The sequence below is a fragment of the Helianthus annuus genome, chromosome 16, assembly GCF_002127325.2.
Source record: "Helianthus annuus cultivar XRQ/B chromosome 16, HanXRQr2.0-SUNRISE, whole genome shotgun sequence".
NCBI classification, from domain to species: Eukaryota; Viridiplantae; Streptophyta; class Magnoliopsida; order Asterales; family Asteraceae; genus Helianthus; species Helianthus annuus.
The window spans coordinates 206,559,009-206,578,006 of NC_035448.2; the positions used below are offsets into that span (position 1 = coordinate 206,559,009).

The following is an 18,998-nucleotide window of genomic DNA, read 5'->3' on the forward strand; positions in this document are numbered from 1 at the left end:
GGGGCGACTTTGGATACTTTGTGGAATACATACATACATGTCTCCGTGTTTCTCTCTCCTGAAAGCAGCAGCTGCTGCAGCAGCAGCAGCCATTTCATCATAAAACTACTTTCTCCGATCAAAAAGCTTTTGAGGCATGAAATCAACAAGTCTTCTGGATTCTGCCGTCTTCCAACTCACCCCCACAAGAACAAGGTAATTGTTTCAGTTACTTACTAATTGGCATGCATTTCCATTATCTGAACCCTAGAAAGAAAACACTTAGTAGTAGTAGTAGTAGTAGTTTAACTTCACAACCCAGAATTGAAGACAGACAGATATGCTCCTCGTTTTCATCTCTTTATCGATCTGTATGTGTTGTTGATTTCACCACCACCACAAAATTAATTAATTAATTAATTAAAAAACAAAACAAAACAAAACACAGACGAGATGGTAACACAATGATGTTTGGAGTTGATAATTTTGAATGCAAACTTAGCAGGTGTGATTTATACATCATTGCAAATGGGAAGAAAGAGAAAATTGCTTCTGGTTTGCTCAACCCTTTTATTGCACACTTAAAGACCGCTCAAGATCAGATTGCACAAGGCGGATATTCGGTATTGCTTGCACCACAAGCTGGAAGTAATGCCACATGGTTTACCAAGTCTACCCTCCAAAGGTTTGCAATTGTTGTTCATGCTTTTGAATCCTTTGTGTTGAAATGTTGCCTTTTGGTTTAAATGGCTGGAAGTTGTGCCATTTTACCTCATTCTATCAGCTTTACGGACGGGAGGAATTACCATTTTTTTAAACTTTTGACGCCGAAGAAGCTATTTCTTCTTTGTAGTTTTGTTCGCTTTGTGAGCACTCCCGAGATTCTGGAACGTGTCTACACCATAGAATCTGAAATCTTACAGATAGAAGAGGCAATTGCCATTCAAGGAAACACTGATATTTCGGTGAGAGTTATCTATGGGATGGTTATTTGGAGAACGCTAAATATTGCGAGAACGAATGAAAAAACTGCGAGAACTTGGTCAAAAACAATTCAAATTCAATTTTTTTACACTTATCATCATTATTCGAATAAAATATTATAAATTAAATTTACACGTTAAAGTTCACATGTATTCGCAAATAAAGAAAATTTACACATGTGTAAAAAATTTATTAAGAGTGATTTTGAGAGGATAGATGAATTATTTAAAGAGTAAATTTTATTTCTAATGTTGTATTTTAATTATAATGAGGTTTGTGTTGTGCTAAAACACTGATCTTGATTGGTTTTTTCATTCGTTCTCATGGTTTTCGCAATATTAGCATTCTCAGGATAACCCTCCCCTACACACACACATATATATACGTATGTATTATGTACGTATGTGTATGTGTATGCATGAACTTTTTTTCTTAATCAAAGTGTTCACCGTGGCAGATAAAAGACCAATACATAAAGCCTGCATCAAGCAATGAAGGTAGGTGACTTGGACCATGTGGCATTTTTAGTTCTCGTCGTTTTTGATCTCTTGGTATTCAATTCATTCCACAGGAAACAAACCAGCGGCAGGTGACGTTAATGAGGAGGAGAAGGCAATTGTTCTATACACGGTAACAAATCACCAAGTAGAGTATTCTTATTGTCTAGTGTGTAATATAATAATAATAATCCATTATTAATTCGTTTCTTCTATCAGCCCGGTGCGCCTGAGCTTCCCAGTCCGAGCACTAAGGAGAGAAATTCAAAGTATTGGTGTTTCCTTCTTAACATTTTCTTCTGTTTTTATCGTAAGAATTGTTACAATAGTTGTATTGTTATGTATGTATTTTCAGAGCCCAGCTGATAAATGTTCTGGAGACACGTAAAACAGTGCTGAAGAAAGAACAAGGGATGGCGTTTGCACGCGCTGTCGCTGCTGGATTTGAAATCGAGAATGTGGCAAATTTGTTATCATTTGCTGAATGCTTTGGAGCATCACGCCTCATGTAACCATAACAAAACTCTTTTTTGTTTCTGTATATCTACCTGTCATCTCTTTTTAACAATTTCGGTGTACATACATACATTCAGGAGTGGTTGCTTGAGGTTCATGAATTTGTGGAAGCAGAAACACGAATCCGGACAATGGGTTGAAATAGAAGCAGAAGACGCAATGTCAGATTGCACTGCATCGGCAATCGTGCATTCTGAAACAGCAGGCACCAATACAAATGCTGCTGGTAAAATTCTTACATGAACACATTATTAATACATTTTCGTTTGATAAACAGCTAACTGTTTTCGTCTTTACGTTGGAGGCGGTGAGCAACAATATCACGGAGGACAGCATCCAGGTTTCGCGCCATGGGGTATGCATTCTTCACCGCAAGGTGACGTACGCGTACCGGTGTATCAAGCATACCCGATGCCCTACTATCAACATTATCCGGGATTTTATCCTCCACCGCCACATTACCCGTCTCCATCACCCGTTGAAGAAGAGAGCCCAGAACACCGTAAAAGTGCTGGTAAAAAGAAATCAGGTAGAGTGGTTATTCGTAACATCAACTTCGTTAACTCGAAAACCAAGACTTCCTCAGAATCAGCTTCTTCCGATACCGACACCGGTGATCATGATCGTACACAACAACAAAAAAGAAACTTAAGATCCCCAAAGAGAAAAGGTAACTGTAAAGAGGAAACAGATGGCAGCCACTGGGACGCATTCCAAACGTGTTTACTTAAAAGTGCTGAAGAAGGTGACCGTGAAGATATGTATGCAATGGAAAAGGATCCCAAAACAAAAAGACGCCAAAAAACTGAAAATGATCCATTATCGGCTCATGCAAGACAGAATGACGACGGTGAAGGGCGGCATATGCAAATGTATGATGCAAATGGAAGAAAGATTGTCAACAGGGGTGCAAATGATGATGATTTTATTACGGTAGGTAGACGAGAAGAAATGAATGTAAGAGACAGTAGTAACGGGTTTGAGGAGAATGCCAATTTGGACAAAAGTAACGGGTTGCAGCACGATGAAGCGGTTATGGTATCGTTGCGCTCAACTTCAGGTGTAAACGACTACAATATTACAAAAGGGTTGAAACTGTTTGACCTCCCGGAAAACAAATCTAATAAGCCCCCAGATGTTAAATATGAGCCTGATGCGTTAAGCTTGATGCCTGAACGAGACGTTGGAAATGAAAATATTGGGTACGATCCTGCTATAGACTATGAAATGCAGTTAGCGGCTTCGGCTTCACATGATAAAACAAGCAAGCAAGATAAGAAAGGATCAAAAAGTAGTGCAGAAAAGCACCAACTCTCGAAACCGAACCAGGGTATGGTAAGAAAGGTAAGACCATCGAAGGTGAATAATAATAATAATAATAAAAGTACCCTAGAGGAGGCACGTGCACGTGCTGACAAACTAAGATCCTATAAAGCTGAGCTCCAGAAAATGAAGAAAGAACAGGTACTCTATTGTCGCTCATTTCTATCTAGTTATTATTACTTTTCCCAGCAGAAGGGAATGATGAATCAATGTAGAAATGAATTTTTTTCCCAAATACCCGTACCCATACCGGTTTTGGCTATTTGGTACATGTATCGGTACCCAGTTTTATTGATTTTGGTATTTGGTACTTTTAGTATCGGTACGGGTACAGGTAAAAATGGTACTGGTACCGAATTTGATTACGAATGAATTTCATATTATGTTTTATTTTTGTATTATAGTATTATGGTACTCGTATTGATTTTACCTATTTGGTACCCGTATTGTCTTACTACTCGTACCGATTCTACCTTATCGGTACCCGTGTTGGTTTTACCCATTTAGTACCCGTATGAGTGCTTAAAAGAGAGAAAAAAAAAACAAAATGGTACCAAATTGGGTACTGTATCGAAATACCGGTACCATGGTACGGTATTCAGTACCCAATATTTTCGGTACCGGTACGGGTACTGTACCAATCCCATCCCTAAATCAATGTACTTGATCATTGCGTACGTAGTTTATCTTTTTTTTTTTTTTTTTTTTTTTTTTTTTGCAGCAAGATGCCGAACAAAAAAGACTTGAATTGTTAAAGATGGAGAGGCAAAAGAGAATTTATGCCAGGACCACGAATTCCAGCAAAAAACAGTTACCATCACTGTCATCATCAACATCTAAACTTTCACCGATCTCCCACATGCGTGGGTCCACCAAATTCACGGATTCCGAGCCCGGCTCATCATCACCTCTCCAAAGGTCGAAAATAAGACCTTCCATCAACAATGCAAAAAAACCTTCGACAAATTCAGCCGCAGGGAATAGGATGACTAGATCGTTGTCATCCATGTCGGATACAAAGAAAGAATTGACTTCTGTTAGTAAGGCTTCTTCGTCTATGACTCGCATTAGAAGGCTATCCGAGCCTAGAAAGATCAACAACACCACTAGCACTCCTCATACTAAGACAAAGAGTGCAGAGTCTGTTTCGAAACCGAGACCAAAACCGTCCAACGGGTCAACTGAGACCAAAAAGATTTCTGAACCTATTGAACCAAGCAAGGCAAAGGTGAAGGTGAAGCCCTCTGTAGAAGAAACTACTTCTGAAGTTGCTAAACTGAATTTAAACAACAGATTGAGTGATGCTGCTAATGACAACAGCAGCCCTGTTGTTGTTGTTATTGACAAGACTGTTGTTATGCTTGAAGAACATAACAATAAGCAGCCGTCATCAATAACTAACAGTGATCATAGAACAGGGGTGAACATTCATGAAGTGCCTAAGGAAACTGTTGATAAGGGGACCATTTCAGTCCATCCTACTACATCTTCTGAGGTACGTTTGCATATAAATCTTCTGAGGTACGTTTACACGAATGGTCCCTGTGGTATGTCCGTCCAAACTTTGGATTTGGTCCCTAAGTATGAGAAAGTACACCAATGGTCCAAGGTTTGGGTTGGAAATAAATGAACATGTTACCGAATGTTCATGAACATAAATGAACGAACGTGACCTCTGTTCATGTTCGTTCATTTATTAAAGGAACGAACTTCCTGCCGAACTGTTTGCTGAAAGTTCGGTGGTTCGTTTGCAGCCCTAGCAGGGACCATATGTGTTACGAACATGCATAAGTTTGGACTACTTGTGTACTTTTCTCATACTTAAGGACCATATCCAAAATTTGGACATACCACAGGGACCGTCCGTGCACTTTTATCATTCTTTTATCTTTTTGAACCTGAGGCTCCATGATACATCGTTGAATTTGGGTGAGTTCTTGTTACAGTCGTTGGGTATTCTTGTTGGCTATTGCATCACCTCAATTAAAGAAAACAAGATAGTTAAATTCCTACGATTCGAGATGTAGGCTCTCGTAAAGTAGAAAAAAGTTGATTATTTTGTGAGTGAATAGTTGCGGAAAACAAAACAGAAATGGAGGAAAATATTGATTACTTTGAATCTCTCTCATCAGGTGTGTGTGGAGGAAGTTGGGAAAAAGTACGAAGCTCCTTATGCGCGCGTATCATCTTTTGAAGACCAATCTACCAGGAACTCAGAATACGCGAAAGCAGTGCCTCATCATCAGGCGTTTGGTGGAAATGGAACTGCAGCCTATGTTAGCAACCTGAAGATGGAAAAGATCCCTGAAAAGCCGCAATCGAAAGGCGGATTTAGACGACTTATAAAACTTGGAAAGAAAACCCCGTCAGTTCAACCGCCGCCGCCGCCTCCTCCTCAAGGTAAATCCATCCCCGTTCCTTTGGGTTTTGTTACTTTTACTTACTAATATCATCTTATGTTGTTCATCTTACAGTTGATACCTTGAAGTCCTTAATCTCCGCTGATGAGCATGCTCAAAAGTGTGAGTCACTCTACCCTACTTTTAATGACTAAAAGAGTAAAATGCCATTTTCGTCCCTAAGGTTTGGCCAGTTTTGTGACTTTCCTCCAAAGGTTTGTTTTTCCTCATCTGGATCCAAAAGGTTTGAAATCTTGCCATTTTCATCCGGCTCGTTAACTCCATCCATTTTTCTCCGTTAAGTCAAGGGTATTGCCATCTTTTTTATCAACTTAAATTGCCCTTTAAGTTACACAAGAAGACGAAAATACCCCTGTGACTTAACTGAGAAAAATGGATGGAGTTAACTAGCGGGATGAAAATGGCAAGATTTCAAACCTTTTGAATCCAGTTGCGCGGAAAAACAAATTGATAGGAGTATGACCCTCGGATCACCGGTTCAAATCAAACGGTAAAATAAAAGATAGTTCTACGGCTCGTTTGGAAACAGATTCACCACCAAACGAAACGGTAGGAGCTGCGACGTCTAACCGAAGATATAGATACACCACTACGGTTAGAGAATCGTGTCTAAGTTCACCACCCAACGTGCCACGGTTGAGCTAGCATAGACGAATTAATTAACCCACGAACATGAGATAATTAACACAAGAAAAAAATCATTCCAAAACTCACAGTCTTTTCATTCCTTTGGAAGTTTCATACATAAAGAAAAGAAATTACACCTACTCTAACCCACGACCTATTTTCTAGTAAAATTAAAAACTAACTCACTAGTTAGGAAGCTGAAGGTACAAACAAATAAAGCATGGAAACATTAATTTAAAACATGGTGGACGTGGGGCATGCATTGCCATGTCTTGAGAAGATGACAGAATTAGGTTGAGCCATGCATGCTCCATTCGGGCCGGGTCGCGGGTCTACGAACTTGGATTTTGGCACTCCGTCCAACCGGATCCGTTATGGATTGGCTATTACAAACCTTTGGACGAAAGTCGCAAAACTAACCAAACCTCAGGGAGGGACGAAAATGGCATTTTACTCTAAATAAAATATGGTGCAAAAGTAGAGTAGACAATAAAGAAATAAACATTTGGCTTGGTTTGTTAATGTTATAGAGGTGTTGTGGTTGACTGCAGCAGCTTCAAGACGTTTATTCTCGTTCCAGTTTCGTGGGGAAAAGAAAGCAACCAGTTCTGGATCCTGAAGATGCGGATGGATTCAAAATCTATCTACCTGGGTTTGGGTTGATCGATAACTTTTGTTCTAAAACATCATTTTTAGGCTAATCGTTTTCATTGGTTTGGTTGCGGGATAAGGGACTATGATCTTTAATACATGCCTTGCACCCAAGTCAAGGACTCAAGGCTTTACCATCTTAAATAGAAGTCTGCTTTACCTTTGCTAAATCAATGCTTTTATAATTTTAATTATAACTCTAACAGCACATTTTAATTTAATTCTCTTTTATCCAAAATCTTGATTTTCAGAACAAATTCCAGTTTTAAAATTACTTTTACATAGCAGATATGTTTACAAATTTTAGAACAAAGACGTTTCTTTTTTGGTTTTTCTTATATCAGAAAAGTGTTGGGTACTAGGACGTAATGCATGAGAGTGATTTTGGGAAAACACCCTCTGTCACCTCGGTGTGATAACGCGCCCAACTTACCTCACCATCTCTCCTCTCAAACTACAAATTCTTCTCTCAAAATACAATGTTTTCACCATGTTCCCAAACAACAACGTAAACACATTTGATCTGAGCTACTCGTATTATGCAAACCATCAACCGGTGGATGAAGACGCTACGAATGGGCTTGAGTTAGTATGGACCGGTAATGCCATTACTCTTATCAAAACCCACAATGTCACAATTCCCACAAACTCTGCATATGTCGCAAACCGCACCCAAAATCCAATCGGCTACATCCCCGTAGAAAGCAACAAAGAACGCCGAGAGGTGGACATGCGTGGAGGAGTTTGCTTTGTCACAAACATGGCTTGATGTTTCCGCAGATTCCATTGTCGATAATACTATTTTTTTACAAACAGAAATTACCTTTTTCTTAAAAGGTATAATATTTTTTTCTCTAACTCCTTAAGCGTTATTTTTATTTGCTTGGTCTTGGGTCAAGGTAGTGATAAGACTGATGGTAGCTTTTTGCTTAATTTTGGAAAGTCATGGTCATATTAGTGGGTCGTTTTTTATTATTTTCCCTATGAAGTTTCTTGAATTTTGTTTTGATCCTATTGCCCTACCTATTAAAATTTCTTTCACCCATTTGTTGGTGTTTATTTCTTAAATAAATTTGGAAACATGGTAAAGTCGACTCCATATACTTCGCAACCTAAACACAGGCCTAGAGTCACTAGAAAATAAGGGCCTCTAAGTCTTTAGAAAGTTTTTATATATGGTATATGTGTTAGGCCCAAACAAATACGTTTATTTCAAAACCAAACTGTTTTTTCATTCAATGAGCCCAAAATAAATATCATTTAGCAAAAAAAAAGCCGAGTTTCAAAACCCATTTCGCTTTGAGTTCCAACTTTTACAACACAACAATCATCAACCCAATCATCAATAGTTAGCGGCCTAAAGCCCCTAAATACAGCCACAATCATCGTTCCCGATTCCTATCGCAACCTACTTTCAATTTCTATTATTATTATGTGGTATATAAAATTAGATTTATTCAAATAGTATAATACATAGGGTTTATAAAGATATAACAAGATATAACTTTTTATTGATTGGTATATAAAATTACATGTGCTCAACCCATACAATACATGAGATTCTTAAAAATACTTTTTTTATTATTTAATATATAAAATTAAATTTACTCAACCCGTACAATATACAGGGTTCTTAAAGATATGTAACTTTTTTTTTAAATGTATATAACTTTTTATTATTTAATATATAAAACCATATTTATTCAACCCATGTAATAAACGAGATTTTTAAAGATATATTGTTTTATTATTTGGTCTATAGAATTACATTTATTCTAACACGTGTAATAAACAAGGTTTTTAAAGATATATTTTTTTATTATTTGGTATATAAAATTATATTTATTCAAGCGTGTCATGAAAACATCCAAGAAAAATTCTTTTCCACCAGATAATACCAAAGTGAATGGATATTTCACAACTAAACTAGGTAATGCTAACTGATATTGATTGTGGAAAATCTGTCAGTAATGGTTACATATAAGAACACACACACACAGAGAGAGAGAGAGAGAGAGGGATGGGAAGATATGAGATTATAAAGAGAGATGGGGAACACAAGACGCCCAATTTTTGGTTCCACAATTTCTGCTTGATCATGTATGTATGTATGTATGTATGTTAGAATAGTTCCGGTTCTTCTTATTGGGCTTGCTATACGGGCTGGGCTCAATCATATACAATAAAATATATAATTTTGATGATAGTCTCGGTTGAGGAAGATATATTGCTAGCTATAAATCCTTGTCTTTATATGTTAGCATCTTTCCAACTCTTTACTTTTGATCTATCTATCTATCTATCCATACTGATAAAAGGGTGCTAGGAACATAGAACATTACCTATTTAATCCGCAATTTGTAATACAAAGATAGCTTGTTATTAACCCAATGGCTAACAATTCAATCTATGACGCTTGATAATATTAACAAAAGAGGGAGGGCGGTATGAGGCAGTATCCCCTCCCCACCCCTCCTCTATTACTTAACGTTTGTTTGTTTGTTTGTTTGTTGTGTATAATCGGATGAAATCATACATCCATAACCAGTAAGTAAGTAAGTAAGTCTGTACTAATGTAGTTGAAATTACAAGTGAGAAAACAAAGGTGTAAATTTCAGAATCTGCTGCTGCTATACCTTTTGACTTTTTATCTTCTTCACTTTGACTTCTTTAGTCCTTCACTGCAACCACACATAATTTAGATTAGGCATGGTAATCTCATGTTCAAAGTATAACCAACACATGCAAGTACCATTTTTTAGCAAACGAAGGTAATAGTTCTTCAACCGCCTTAAGAACTAAAGAGCCAGAGCCATCGTCTTCCAGGTCCTCCTCCTCCTCGCTAGTAGCTTTGCGCTTTTTTCCCTCCTCCGCTCCACTATCATCATTCAAGATATGATCAATCAGACGATACGCTACCATACTCGCCTCATCAGTAGCAGCTTGGACAGCAAGGTACTGGTTGTTCTTACACGTGCTCCTCCTCCTCCGGTCGTCAGTATGGCCCTCTTGTTGCGGAATTTTCACCCTTACCAAGTGGTGTCGCATCAAATGCATACGTTGTGAGAAGTGACATTTACTGTACCCTGTACTCACTGATGAAATGTCTTCATCTTCATCATCATCTTCATCTTCGTCGTCGTAACTGTCTTCTAGATCCTCCATGTACGCATCAGCAAACTCTCGGTCTAGTTTTTCATCTTCCGAATGAGGAATCAAGTCCCACACAAGTTGTTTCATAGAAGCACTCACGCTCAAAATAGATTCTACGTCTTCCTCTATACTTATTTTCTCCGGGTGAGGAACACAAGCTTCACAACTTTTCTTTATGATGGCAAGGACGTGTCGTAAGCATTCCGGAACAATCTCCATGTCACCGCACTCGCAAAGAAACTCCGTCAACACGTTCCTTACCAACGTTCGTAAACTCCTGTCGGCTATGTTCTCACCGGAAGCATTTAAAGCTTGTTGAATGTCCTTCAACACCCGCAATTCCACTCTCTCGTCAAGCAGTTTGAGACATTTTGCGATCTCGTTTTGCAAAGCATTCGTTTCAGGCGACGGCTGTATTACGAAGTTGGTCGCAAACTCACATCCTTGAATCAGCTTAAAACTCAAGCCCGCAACATCCATTGCTTTTGCCAACGGTTCCGGTAACGAATCCCCTTCATTAAGTTTCGAAAGCAATTTCAACGATTTCTTTCTCAAGCATTCGATCAACGCGTCTCGTCCCCACCCAGATTTTTTAACCGGTATTAACTGAGGCATGTAATGTTTAATTCCTTTGATTTTCCTATGCATCGCAAAAAGAGTTTGAGTCGGTAACGCTTCAAGCGCACCGAGTATCTTATAAACAGCCGCACGCAACGAATCAGAGTCTGCGGGAACAAAACGGCACTCGCTACTCCAACGGTAATTATGTGGATTCTTCAGCACTGCAAGTTGATTCTCGGATAGCTCTAGAGTCTGGCGTTTATTCAACGAGGAAGACGAGAGGTGTTCTTTGATCATCTGGGTCATCTTCCAACGGGTTTTAGCGAAATCAACTGAACCGTCGGTTAGAGCCTCCACAAAACGATCTAGCCCTTGATTGGTCATATCCTTAGTTAGCTGCAAAACACCTCTCGCATCTCTAGGTAAATTAACAAGCTGCATCTCATCCTCACTAATATGATATTTGTTATTATTGTTACATATTCCCTTTTCAAGAGAAGACTTTATAACCTCGTACGAAACCTGTAAACAAAAATTATAATCATAACTGAAAGAGGACTCAAGTATCAAACACAAATATATATATATAGATATAGGAACACTTTCAAATGAGAACCCCCTTTGAGTTGTGAGATCTCACAAGAACCCTACTTCCCGTGTGAGTTTTTCAACCAAATTTTGCACAAAGGTAGACTAACATCTAACTAAGACATCGGTGGTGTAAATAGCTGCTGATGTCAGCAGCCAAAACGTTGAGTCTGATTTACACCACCATAAAAAGTGCTCTACGATTTTTACTTTTGAGTAAATTATGATTTTGGCCACTGTGGTTATATCATTTTTTACCCTTTAAGCCCAAAAATGAATCTTTTAACATCTGAGCCCCCAACGTCTTTTTTTCTAACCCTTTTGGCCCTAACACTAACCCCATTCATTTACTTTTAGGGGCCAAAAGGGTTAGAAAAAAGACGTTGGGGGTTCAGATGTTAAAAGATTCATTTTTGGGCTAAAGGGTAAAAGTGATATAACCACAAGGGCCCAAATCGTAATTTACTCTTTACTTTTTTTTTAAAAAAGTTTCAGAAAAAAAGTTCGTCAAAATTTATTTTTCAAAAAACCTTTGGAAGTAGGGTTCTCGCGACTAGCAGGTTCTCACAACTCAAGCTAGTTTTCATTTGATCCATCTCCTATATTATACATACATACATACATATATATATATCACATATAAGCACGGATGATGAATAAAGTTTATATAGCATGACGATGAAAATGATCATGTGTACTCAACTACTCGCTCCAACCATCAAAAGTTTTACCTTTTATGTACTTTCCATATACATACATACATACATAGGATTAGGTTCAAGAGTGAACACTAGTGTATTTGCGAACTGAGTGAACTAATCCTGGCCATACATGTGTGTAAATTAATGGCCAGGATTTGATGATGAAATCATAGCCATACACGTATTTGTTCACTGAGTTTGCAAATGCACTAGTGTTAACTCTAGAACCCCCACCCTACATACATATATATATATAAATTCTAATCTAATCTGATAAAATCAGATGGTTCACTTAATAATAATAGTCTAGTGAGCCAGCCCTTGTTCGGTTCATAATTACTTATTTAAATGGGTGGGTACTAACTGGAAGATTGATAAAAGCTAGTTCTGTCTTGGCTAGTGATTTTTGTGTTTACGCAGAAACAAAAGGCTGAATAAATCATTGGTGAAACAAATAATAAGAAGAAGGTTAGCTAGCTAGCACTCACATCATCTTCCCTAAGCAGGGATTCAGGTACGGGGTGCCGCCTGCATACCACAAAAATACATCATAATCGAGTCTGCTTTTAGGAAAATATCTACAGCATACCTTTCGAATTCAGCATTAGATGTTTTCACATCTTCATCCGTATCATCATCATCATCGGCTTCTTGGTCTTCAAATGTTGTTAATCCAAGCAACCACCTTGTTAGGTTAGGGAAAGTGATAAGGAAGGATTTACAACTAACTTGTTTTAGTAAGCAAAATAAAAACAAACAAAGAAACCTTCTCTTATTCCTAAGTTCCTTCTCCTGAGCATTGACTTGTTCCAACAAAGCTTTGCAATCTTCCTCAGCAGATTTCTTCTCACTTTAATCTCAACAACAAACAAGTAAATAAACAAGATTTATTTTATTTTATTTTATTTAAAAAAACAAGTGATACAAACCCAAGTTGATTATCCTGAGCTATGAGCAGTTCCACTAAAGATTTGTCATCTTCATCGACAAATTCCATCTCAATCTTCCACAATAACAAACAAACAAAACTACGGTTAGTTTAGGGCTAACTATAACAATCACAAGATAGAAATTATGAATACCTACCTGTAGTCAAAGATTGAAAAATTACAGCGACCGACTGAGATGATGATGGTAGGGCTTGCTTGCTTGCTTGCTTGTGACTGATGAAGAAGGCCTCTTTTTTGTTCAACTTCCAACTCAACGCTAAATGTTATTTTAAATTCAAATCTTACAAAATCCCTAAGTGGGGGGTTTGTGTTCCAAGGAGTATTTTTCGCATTGCCTAACTCAATCTAAAAGTCTGGTTATAACAAGAAGTATTTTTCGCATAAGTGTTGTGTAGTGATAACCAAGGCTAATTTACAACATAATGTTTAAACCTCATAATAATTTAATGCCAAAAATACCCTGATTATAACCCGGTTTTTAGACTAAGTTAGGCAATGCGATCAAAATGGCAAGAAAAAAGAAAAGTCAAGCACCCAGAGGAGAAAAAAAAAAAACTATTTGGACTAAAATGACTATTTGGACAAAAACTCAGGGACTAAAATGGAAATTTACTCAATACAAAAATACTATAGTTTCTGAATATATATCTGTTTTAACCTTAAAAAAATAATTCAATATGATGATGATGAAGTTGATGAACAAGAAAGAGTTACTTCAAGTGTCTTAGATCGACTAGAAGACAATGGCTAACGTGTTATTTAATTTTTTTTCCTTGGTTAAGAATTGTATAACTATTTAAATTAGCAAAATTAATATTATTTCGATTGCAACGAGTGTTTTTTGTCATATAATTTGTTACAGAAATAAACATTTAATTACAAAATATCTAAAAAAAATAAAAATCCTTATAATTTGCTTATGTAACCATGCCAAAATAATATATTTTATGTGTGTCGCATAAGCAATAAACAACTTATTATTGGTTATATGATAGGGATGAGCAAATGATATCGGATAACGGTATTGAATTTTCCAAATAGAAACATTTTCGGGACGGATTTTTGGCGTTTTAGGTACCAGTTTTTACTTTCAAATACTGGTCTGTACTAGTACCGATACTGAACCGCACAGTACCATGTATTTTCAGTACCGGTACCCGTTTTTTTGGATTCTTGATACTCGCTGCTACCAAGTTCATCCTTGTTATGTCATAGTTTTGTTCCAAGTTGATAAAATTTCGAATATAACGTTGCGACTTGCTTACTTTAACCTACAATTCGATAATAAAATAAGTTAATAAAAATTTAAAGAAAATGTACTTTTTAGTTTATAAAATTTCGAATATAACGTTGCGACTTGCTTACTTTAACCTACAGTTCGATAATAAAATAAGTTAATAAAAATTTAAAGAAAAATGTACTTTTTAGCTTAAATTTATAGATGGAGATATCATATATTCAATATGAATGCTCTAAAAAAAAAGTTCCAAGTCATTGAATGCCACATAAAAGTGTAAATCTTGGGAAATCCTCTATTGGGTTCAAAACCACTTAAAATTTCTAGAATAGGAAGAGAAAATAAGTGTAAGGCCACACGGGGTGGCACGTTATTTTATCGTGATAAACTCTATCACGCGTTAGCACACCGCCGCCTCCACTCCCTTCACGCGTTAAACTTATAACTCGTTAAAAAGTTCACACGTTGAACTTCAACAAATTTGGTGATGCATGTCCTGTTGCATGTTGACACCTGTTGCATTGATGATGCTCTGGACCCATTGCATGTCCTGTTGACCAACTTCACCAATTGCATTGATGATGCTCTGGACACGTGTTGTTTGTGAGAGTAAATATTTTTAAAATTTTGGGAGTGATAGAATTCCATCACTAGTGATACCACCCCCCTATATTTCTATCACTAGTGATAGAATATTGGTTATACACATGACATGACTTGATTGGATAATGGGAGTGATAGAATCTATCACTAGTGAACCACCCCCCTCCCCTAAGTGTTTATCGATCCAAGAAAGAAACAACAGTGCTTGCATTATGTCCACGCAAATTTGGTTCTGTTTTGTTTGGGCTTGGGCTAGATACCCACCCCTTGACTGTATATACTAGCAAGAGAATTTTATAGTGTGTTTGGTTGCACAAATATATCACCGTATACGAGTTGGGATGAGCATTTCTGTGCCCTTACCAGTACCCAAAAAAATGCAGTACCAACTTTTTAGCGTTTTCAGGATCAGTGCTTTCGGTTCGGTTCGACACAATACCGGTATTTTACCAATTTTTACCATAGCAGTACCATACGGCACCGAACATTTTTGGTACCGATACCCAATTTTAGAAATTATAGGGATAGGTATATTCGGTACAGGTACCGAGCTTATCCCTCCTTATATACATGTTAGCCTTTGTCATGTGATGTGATTGTACACATGCCGTATACAATCCATATACAAGGTGTCAATAACTTTTTGGTGGTACATATACAAAGACCCTCAAATTTGTAGGACTAGTCTCAAACCTAGAAGTTCCAAAATTGGTTCCACCCAAACGGGTGAGTTTTTTGGTTTCGGTTCGAGTTATAACCGTTTTTTTGCCCACTCACGAAAGTACATATATGCATCTACAATTACCAACTGCATATCAAATTCAAAATATGGATGCAACTACCATGTCATGTACAAAAACCTAAACATGTTTATGCATCCAAAATGTCCCAACCAAACGCTACCCGCATGTTTTGGTTATCAGGTGATGGTGTGAAATCCGATATTGAGATCCGATGATATGGAAATGAGGAGAGGTAAGGACTGGTGCCAAGCAGCTTTGAAAACACGTTTTTGGTGAGCTTTAATGGACCGCGAGGGTTAACTACCATTGTATCTGATGTCGAAAATGTGGATCACTGGGTCTGCAGAACCAGATGTAATGTACAAACCATCGGGAGACCAAGCTTGATTTATCAACGCCGATTGCGATGTGCTGCTTTCTTGATTCCACCCAAATTCATGCATTTGCGACACCTTCAGCCTCATGTCAAACAGTCGTAGCTGCCTTTGTGGAGCACTATATGCAAAAATATAACAAAACACAAATACTATAAGTTAATTATATAACAAACTATTGGTATTTATAATTTATAATTATAATAATAATAATAATAATAATAATAATAATAATAATAATTAAAATGTAACCAAGTTCCACTTAACTCCCTTAATTTGAAATTTATAAAAGTGAGTGACTTTAGTTAGACACTAAAGAAATTGAACTATCATTTGATGGAACGTTCCTTTTTTCATAAAATTAAAAGAGAGTAAAACGCCATTTTCGTCCCCTAAGGTTTGGCCACTTTTGCGACTTTCGTCCAAAGGTTTGTTTTTCCGTCGTTAACTCCATCCATTTATTTTCGTCATTTTTTTGTTTATTTATATCAAAATGGCAAGATTAAATGACGAAAATATCCCTGACTTGTCGTTAAAAAAATGGACGGAGTTAACAAGTCGGATGAAATTGACAAGATTTCAATCCTTTTGGATCCAGATGCGACAAAACAAACCTAGGGACGAAAATGGCATATTACTCGATAAAAAAATAACTAGGTTAGGTTAGGTTAGCCTACCCGGTCTGAACCATAAAAAGATTCAAGTCACGAGGGTTTGGTACAACACTCATGCACTTGCTTTCAAGCCGATGGTTATAATCAGCTATCTCAGACTGTAAATCGAACCCAATGATCTTCTTATCAGCACCAACAGAAATCACCATACGTTTTTGTTGCATACCCGCTACTCCCATCACAGCCGAAGAATGCAAATTTGTGTGCAGCACTTGCGGTTTCCACAGGGTACGTTTCGCAGTCCAAAGAACAACAGCATGATCATTTCCACAAGTAGCGAAACAATCATCCGCAGCCCATGGCATGAACATTACATTGTTGATCACACCCTTCACATGCGGTTTATCTTCCAAGAAAACTACCTGTTGACGACATTAACATAACAACTGGAAAATGGGATAGAAGAAACAACTAAAGACGAAAGTTGGCTGGTTTACTTACTTGTTTTTCCTTATCGTTAAGGTTTAAGATTGCTAGCTGAGAGTCCCCACTGTCAGCGTTGTAGACAGATACAAGGCTGCCTCCATTTGGATGCCAAGCGATATCTTCGGGCCATCTCCTTTGTTTAGGGGATAAAGCGTTGATCGAACTAACAAGAGTAGCATGTGACCTGATCCATCTCAAATAAGTGATTGAGGTTTAAATCTCAAACCATTAATTAGTTACCATTGTTAGATGGATTATAATAAATGGTTGAAAATATAGACAACAAAAGGTAATGTAGTGTGTATATTAATGATCATCATCATACTCGGTTAATCCCACCAATAGCAAAGCAAATGTAGGGTCTGAGGAGGGTAAGATGTAGACAACCTTACCTCTACCCCGTAGAAATAGAGAGGCTGCTTCCTGTGAAACCCCCGGCTCAATAGTAGTTTTGCATCAAGCCTTGGACATAAGGCACATAACACTCAGCACTCTCGGGACAAAGACCGATTAGTGAATGTACCCTTTTGTCTCTCAGCCACCACATGATGCAAAATTAACCGTCCTCAGCTTTTAACGCTATTTTCACGAAGTTAGTAAAATAACGTTAAAATTCGTGCACTTTCACTTTTGCCCCCGGATGGCCCACACATATATACATTATATGCCCATACCGCAATCGGGGCGTATGCGTATATTAATGATCAAGAGTAATAAACAAACATACCCTCTGTCCTGGATTTGCCACACATTTACAAAACCATCCAAAGCACTGCAAAAGGCAAAGCTAAAATTAAAAAAAAAAAAAAGAGAGAATAGTTTTAATTAAAAGTAAAGTAAAGTAAAGGGTACCTGGTGAGAAATTGGTGATGATTAGTGGGACTGAGAACAAGAGTTCTGAGCTTTCTCTTGTGCTGACTATTAAGCATTGTGGTGGATGTTTCACAACTAACCTTACAAGGTGAGGAAGAGCTAGATACCATCTCAATCAACCTAAAATCACCACTCTCTGACCACTCTGTAACATTATTATTCTTATTACTATTATTAATCCTCCAAACAAGTATTAGAATGCAAGTGTTACCAGTTTTCTGGATCTTCTTCTTCTTCGCAGGAAAGGGAGATACGGCGGGGATAACAAGCAGTGGTTTCCGCTTCGTGTTAATAATTTTACAATCTTCTTCTTCTTCTTCTTCTTCTTCTTGGTAGTGTGGTTTGGGCTGAAAATCACAGCCTTCTTCTTCTTCGCCACTCTCGATTGCTAAAACACGGGGGGCTTTAGAACTTCGAATGTGGGCCAACTTAGTTCGCGTCTCCTCCAACTTCTTCTCAGATTTATCAAGCTGCATAGAACAGATTGAAGTTAGTTAATGAGAGAAAAGAAAGTAATGAATGTTATGTGAAATTTGGAGGAGAAGGACCTTGGACTTGTAGTAGGCCACTCGGGTTCGGAGATGGTCGAGTAAGGCCATCAGAGACTCTTCTTCTTCTTCATTGTTAGCCGTCATCTTCATTCACCCCTTTTCCGCTTCTATTCTATTCTATTTGACTGAACATATATAACGGAGATGACGATTCTGTCAATCAATTCCCTAACTTTTCACTTTCCCTCTTTAGGGGCATTTCATTTTCAATTAACCGCACATTTTTCTAAGCCTAAATTGCATTTTACATCCTTTATCTTTAAACATTCTTTGGAACAGTTGTACTTTAAGTTAACACATATCATGAGACGGTGTCCTTGCCTCCTAACCCGGTTAGATTTTCTTGTTAAATTCTCCTATGTGCAAGTCACGTGAGGACATTATTGTCAATTCGTTTATAACCTAAAGACTAAATTGCACTTTATGTCCTTTATGTTTGAATATTCTTCCAGGGGGTGTCCTTTAACTACCGAAATTACACTGGTTGTTCTTTGAGTTACATATATCATCAGGAAGTCTTTTTTAACTACCAAAATTTCACATTTTTAGTTAAACATCGATGGCAAT

General features: G+C 37.5%; 3 protein-coding genes across 8 annotated transcripts; 1 reads left to right on the forward strand and 2 right to left on the reverse strand.

Annotated features, from left to right (window-relative positions):
* LOC110921497 (COP1-interacting protein 7) lies at nt 1–7,191 on the forward strand. 6 transcript variants are annotated; one of them, XM_022165829.2, is made up of 13 exons: nt 1–195; nt 485–664; nt 833–944; nt 1,421–1,460; nt 1,535–1,593; nt 1,680–1,729; nt 1,816–1,968; nt 2,054–2,202; nt 2,281–3,440; nt 4,021–4,794; nt 5,432–5,699; nt 5,774–5,821; nt 6,898–7,191. In XM_022165829.2, the coding sequence occupies exons 1-13, from the start codon at nt 137–139 to the stop codon at nt 6,963–6,965; spliced, it is 3,120 nt and encodes a 1,039-aa protein (XP_022021521.1). In that variant the 5' UTR covers nt 1–136; the 3' UTR covers nt 6,966–7,191. The 6 variants fall into 6 exon arrangements, with proteins under 6 accessions (XP_022021521.1, XP_022021520.1, XP_035841017.1 ...); XM_022165828.2 differs by having other exon boundaries at nt 6–195; nt 482–664; XM_035985124.1 differs by having other exon boundaries at nt 6–195; nt 482–664; nt 6,901–7,191.
* Nucleotides 7,192–9,392: 2,201 nt separating this feature from the next.
* On the reverse strand, nt 9,393–13,236 carry LOC110921347. The gene is made up of 7 exons (XM_022165662.2): nt 13,087–13,236; nt 12,930–13,003; nt 12,767–12,850; nt 12,590–12,685; nt 12,489–12,528; nt 9,750–11,233; nt 9,393–9,678 (listed from the first exon to the last, which is right to left on the reverse strand). The coding sequence occupies exons 2-7, from the start codon at nt 12,995–12,997 to the stop codon at nt 9,654–9,656; spliced, it is 1,797 nt and encodes a 598-aa protein (XP_022021354.1). The 5' UTR covers nt 12,998–13,003; nt 13,087–13,236; the 3' UTR covers nt 9,393–9,653.
* Nucleotides 13,237–15,472: 2,236 nt separating this feature from the next.
* LOC110922564 lies at nt 15,473–18,585 on the reverse strand. The gene is made up of 7 exons (XM_022166850.2): nt 18,429–18,585; nt 18,092–18,350; nt 17,860–18,025; nt 17,735–17,779; nt 17,023–17,191; nt 16,585–16,943; nt 15,473–16,028 (listed from the first exon to the last, which is right to left on the reverse strand). The coding sequence occupies exons 1-7, from the start codon at nt 18,519–18,521 to the stop codon at nt 15,830–15,832; spliced, it is 1,290 nt and encodes a 429-aa protein (XP_022022542.1). The 5' UTR covers nt 18,522–18,585; the 3' UTR covers nt 15,473–15,829.
* Between the last annotated feature and the right edge of the window lie 413 nt (nt 18,586–18,998).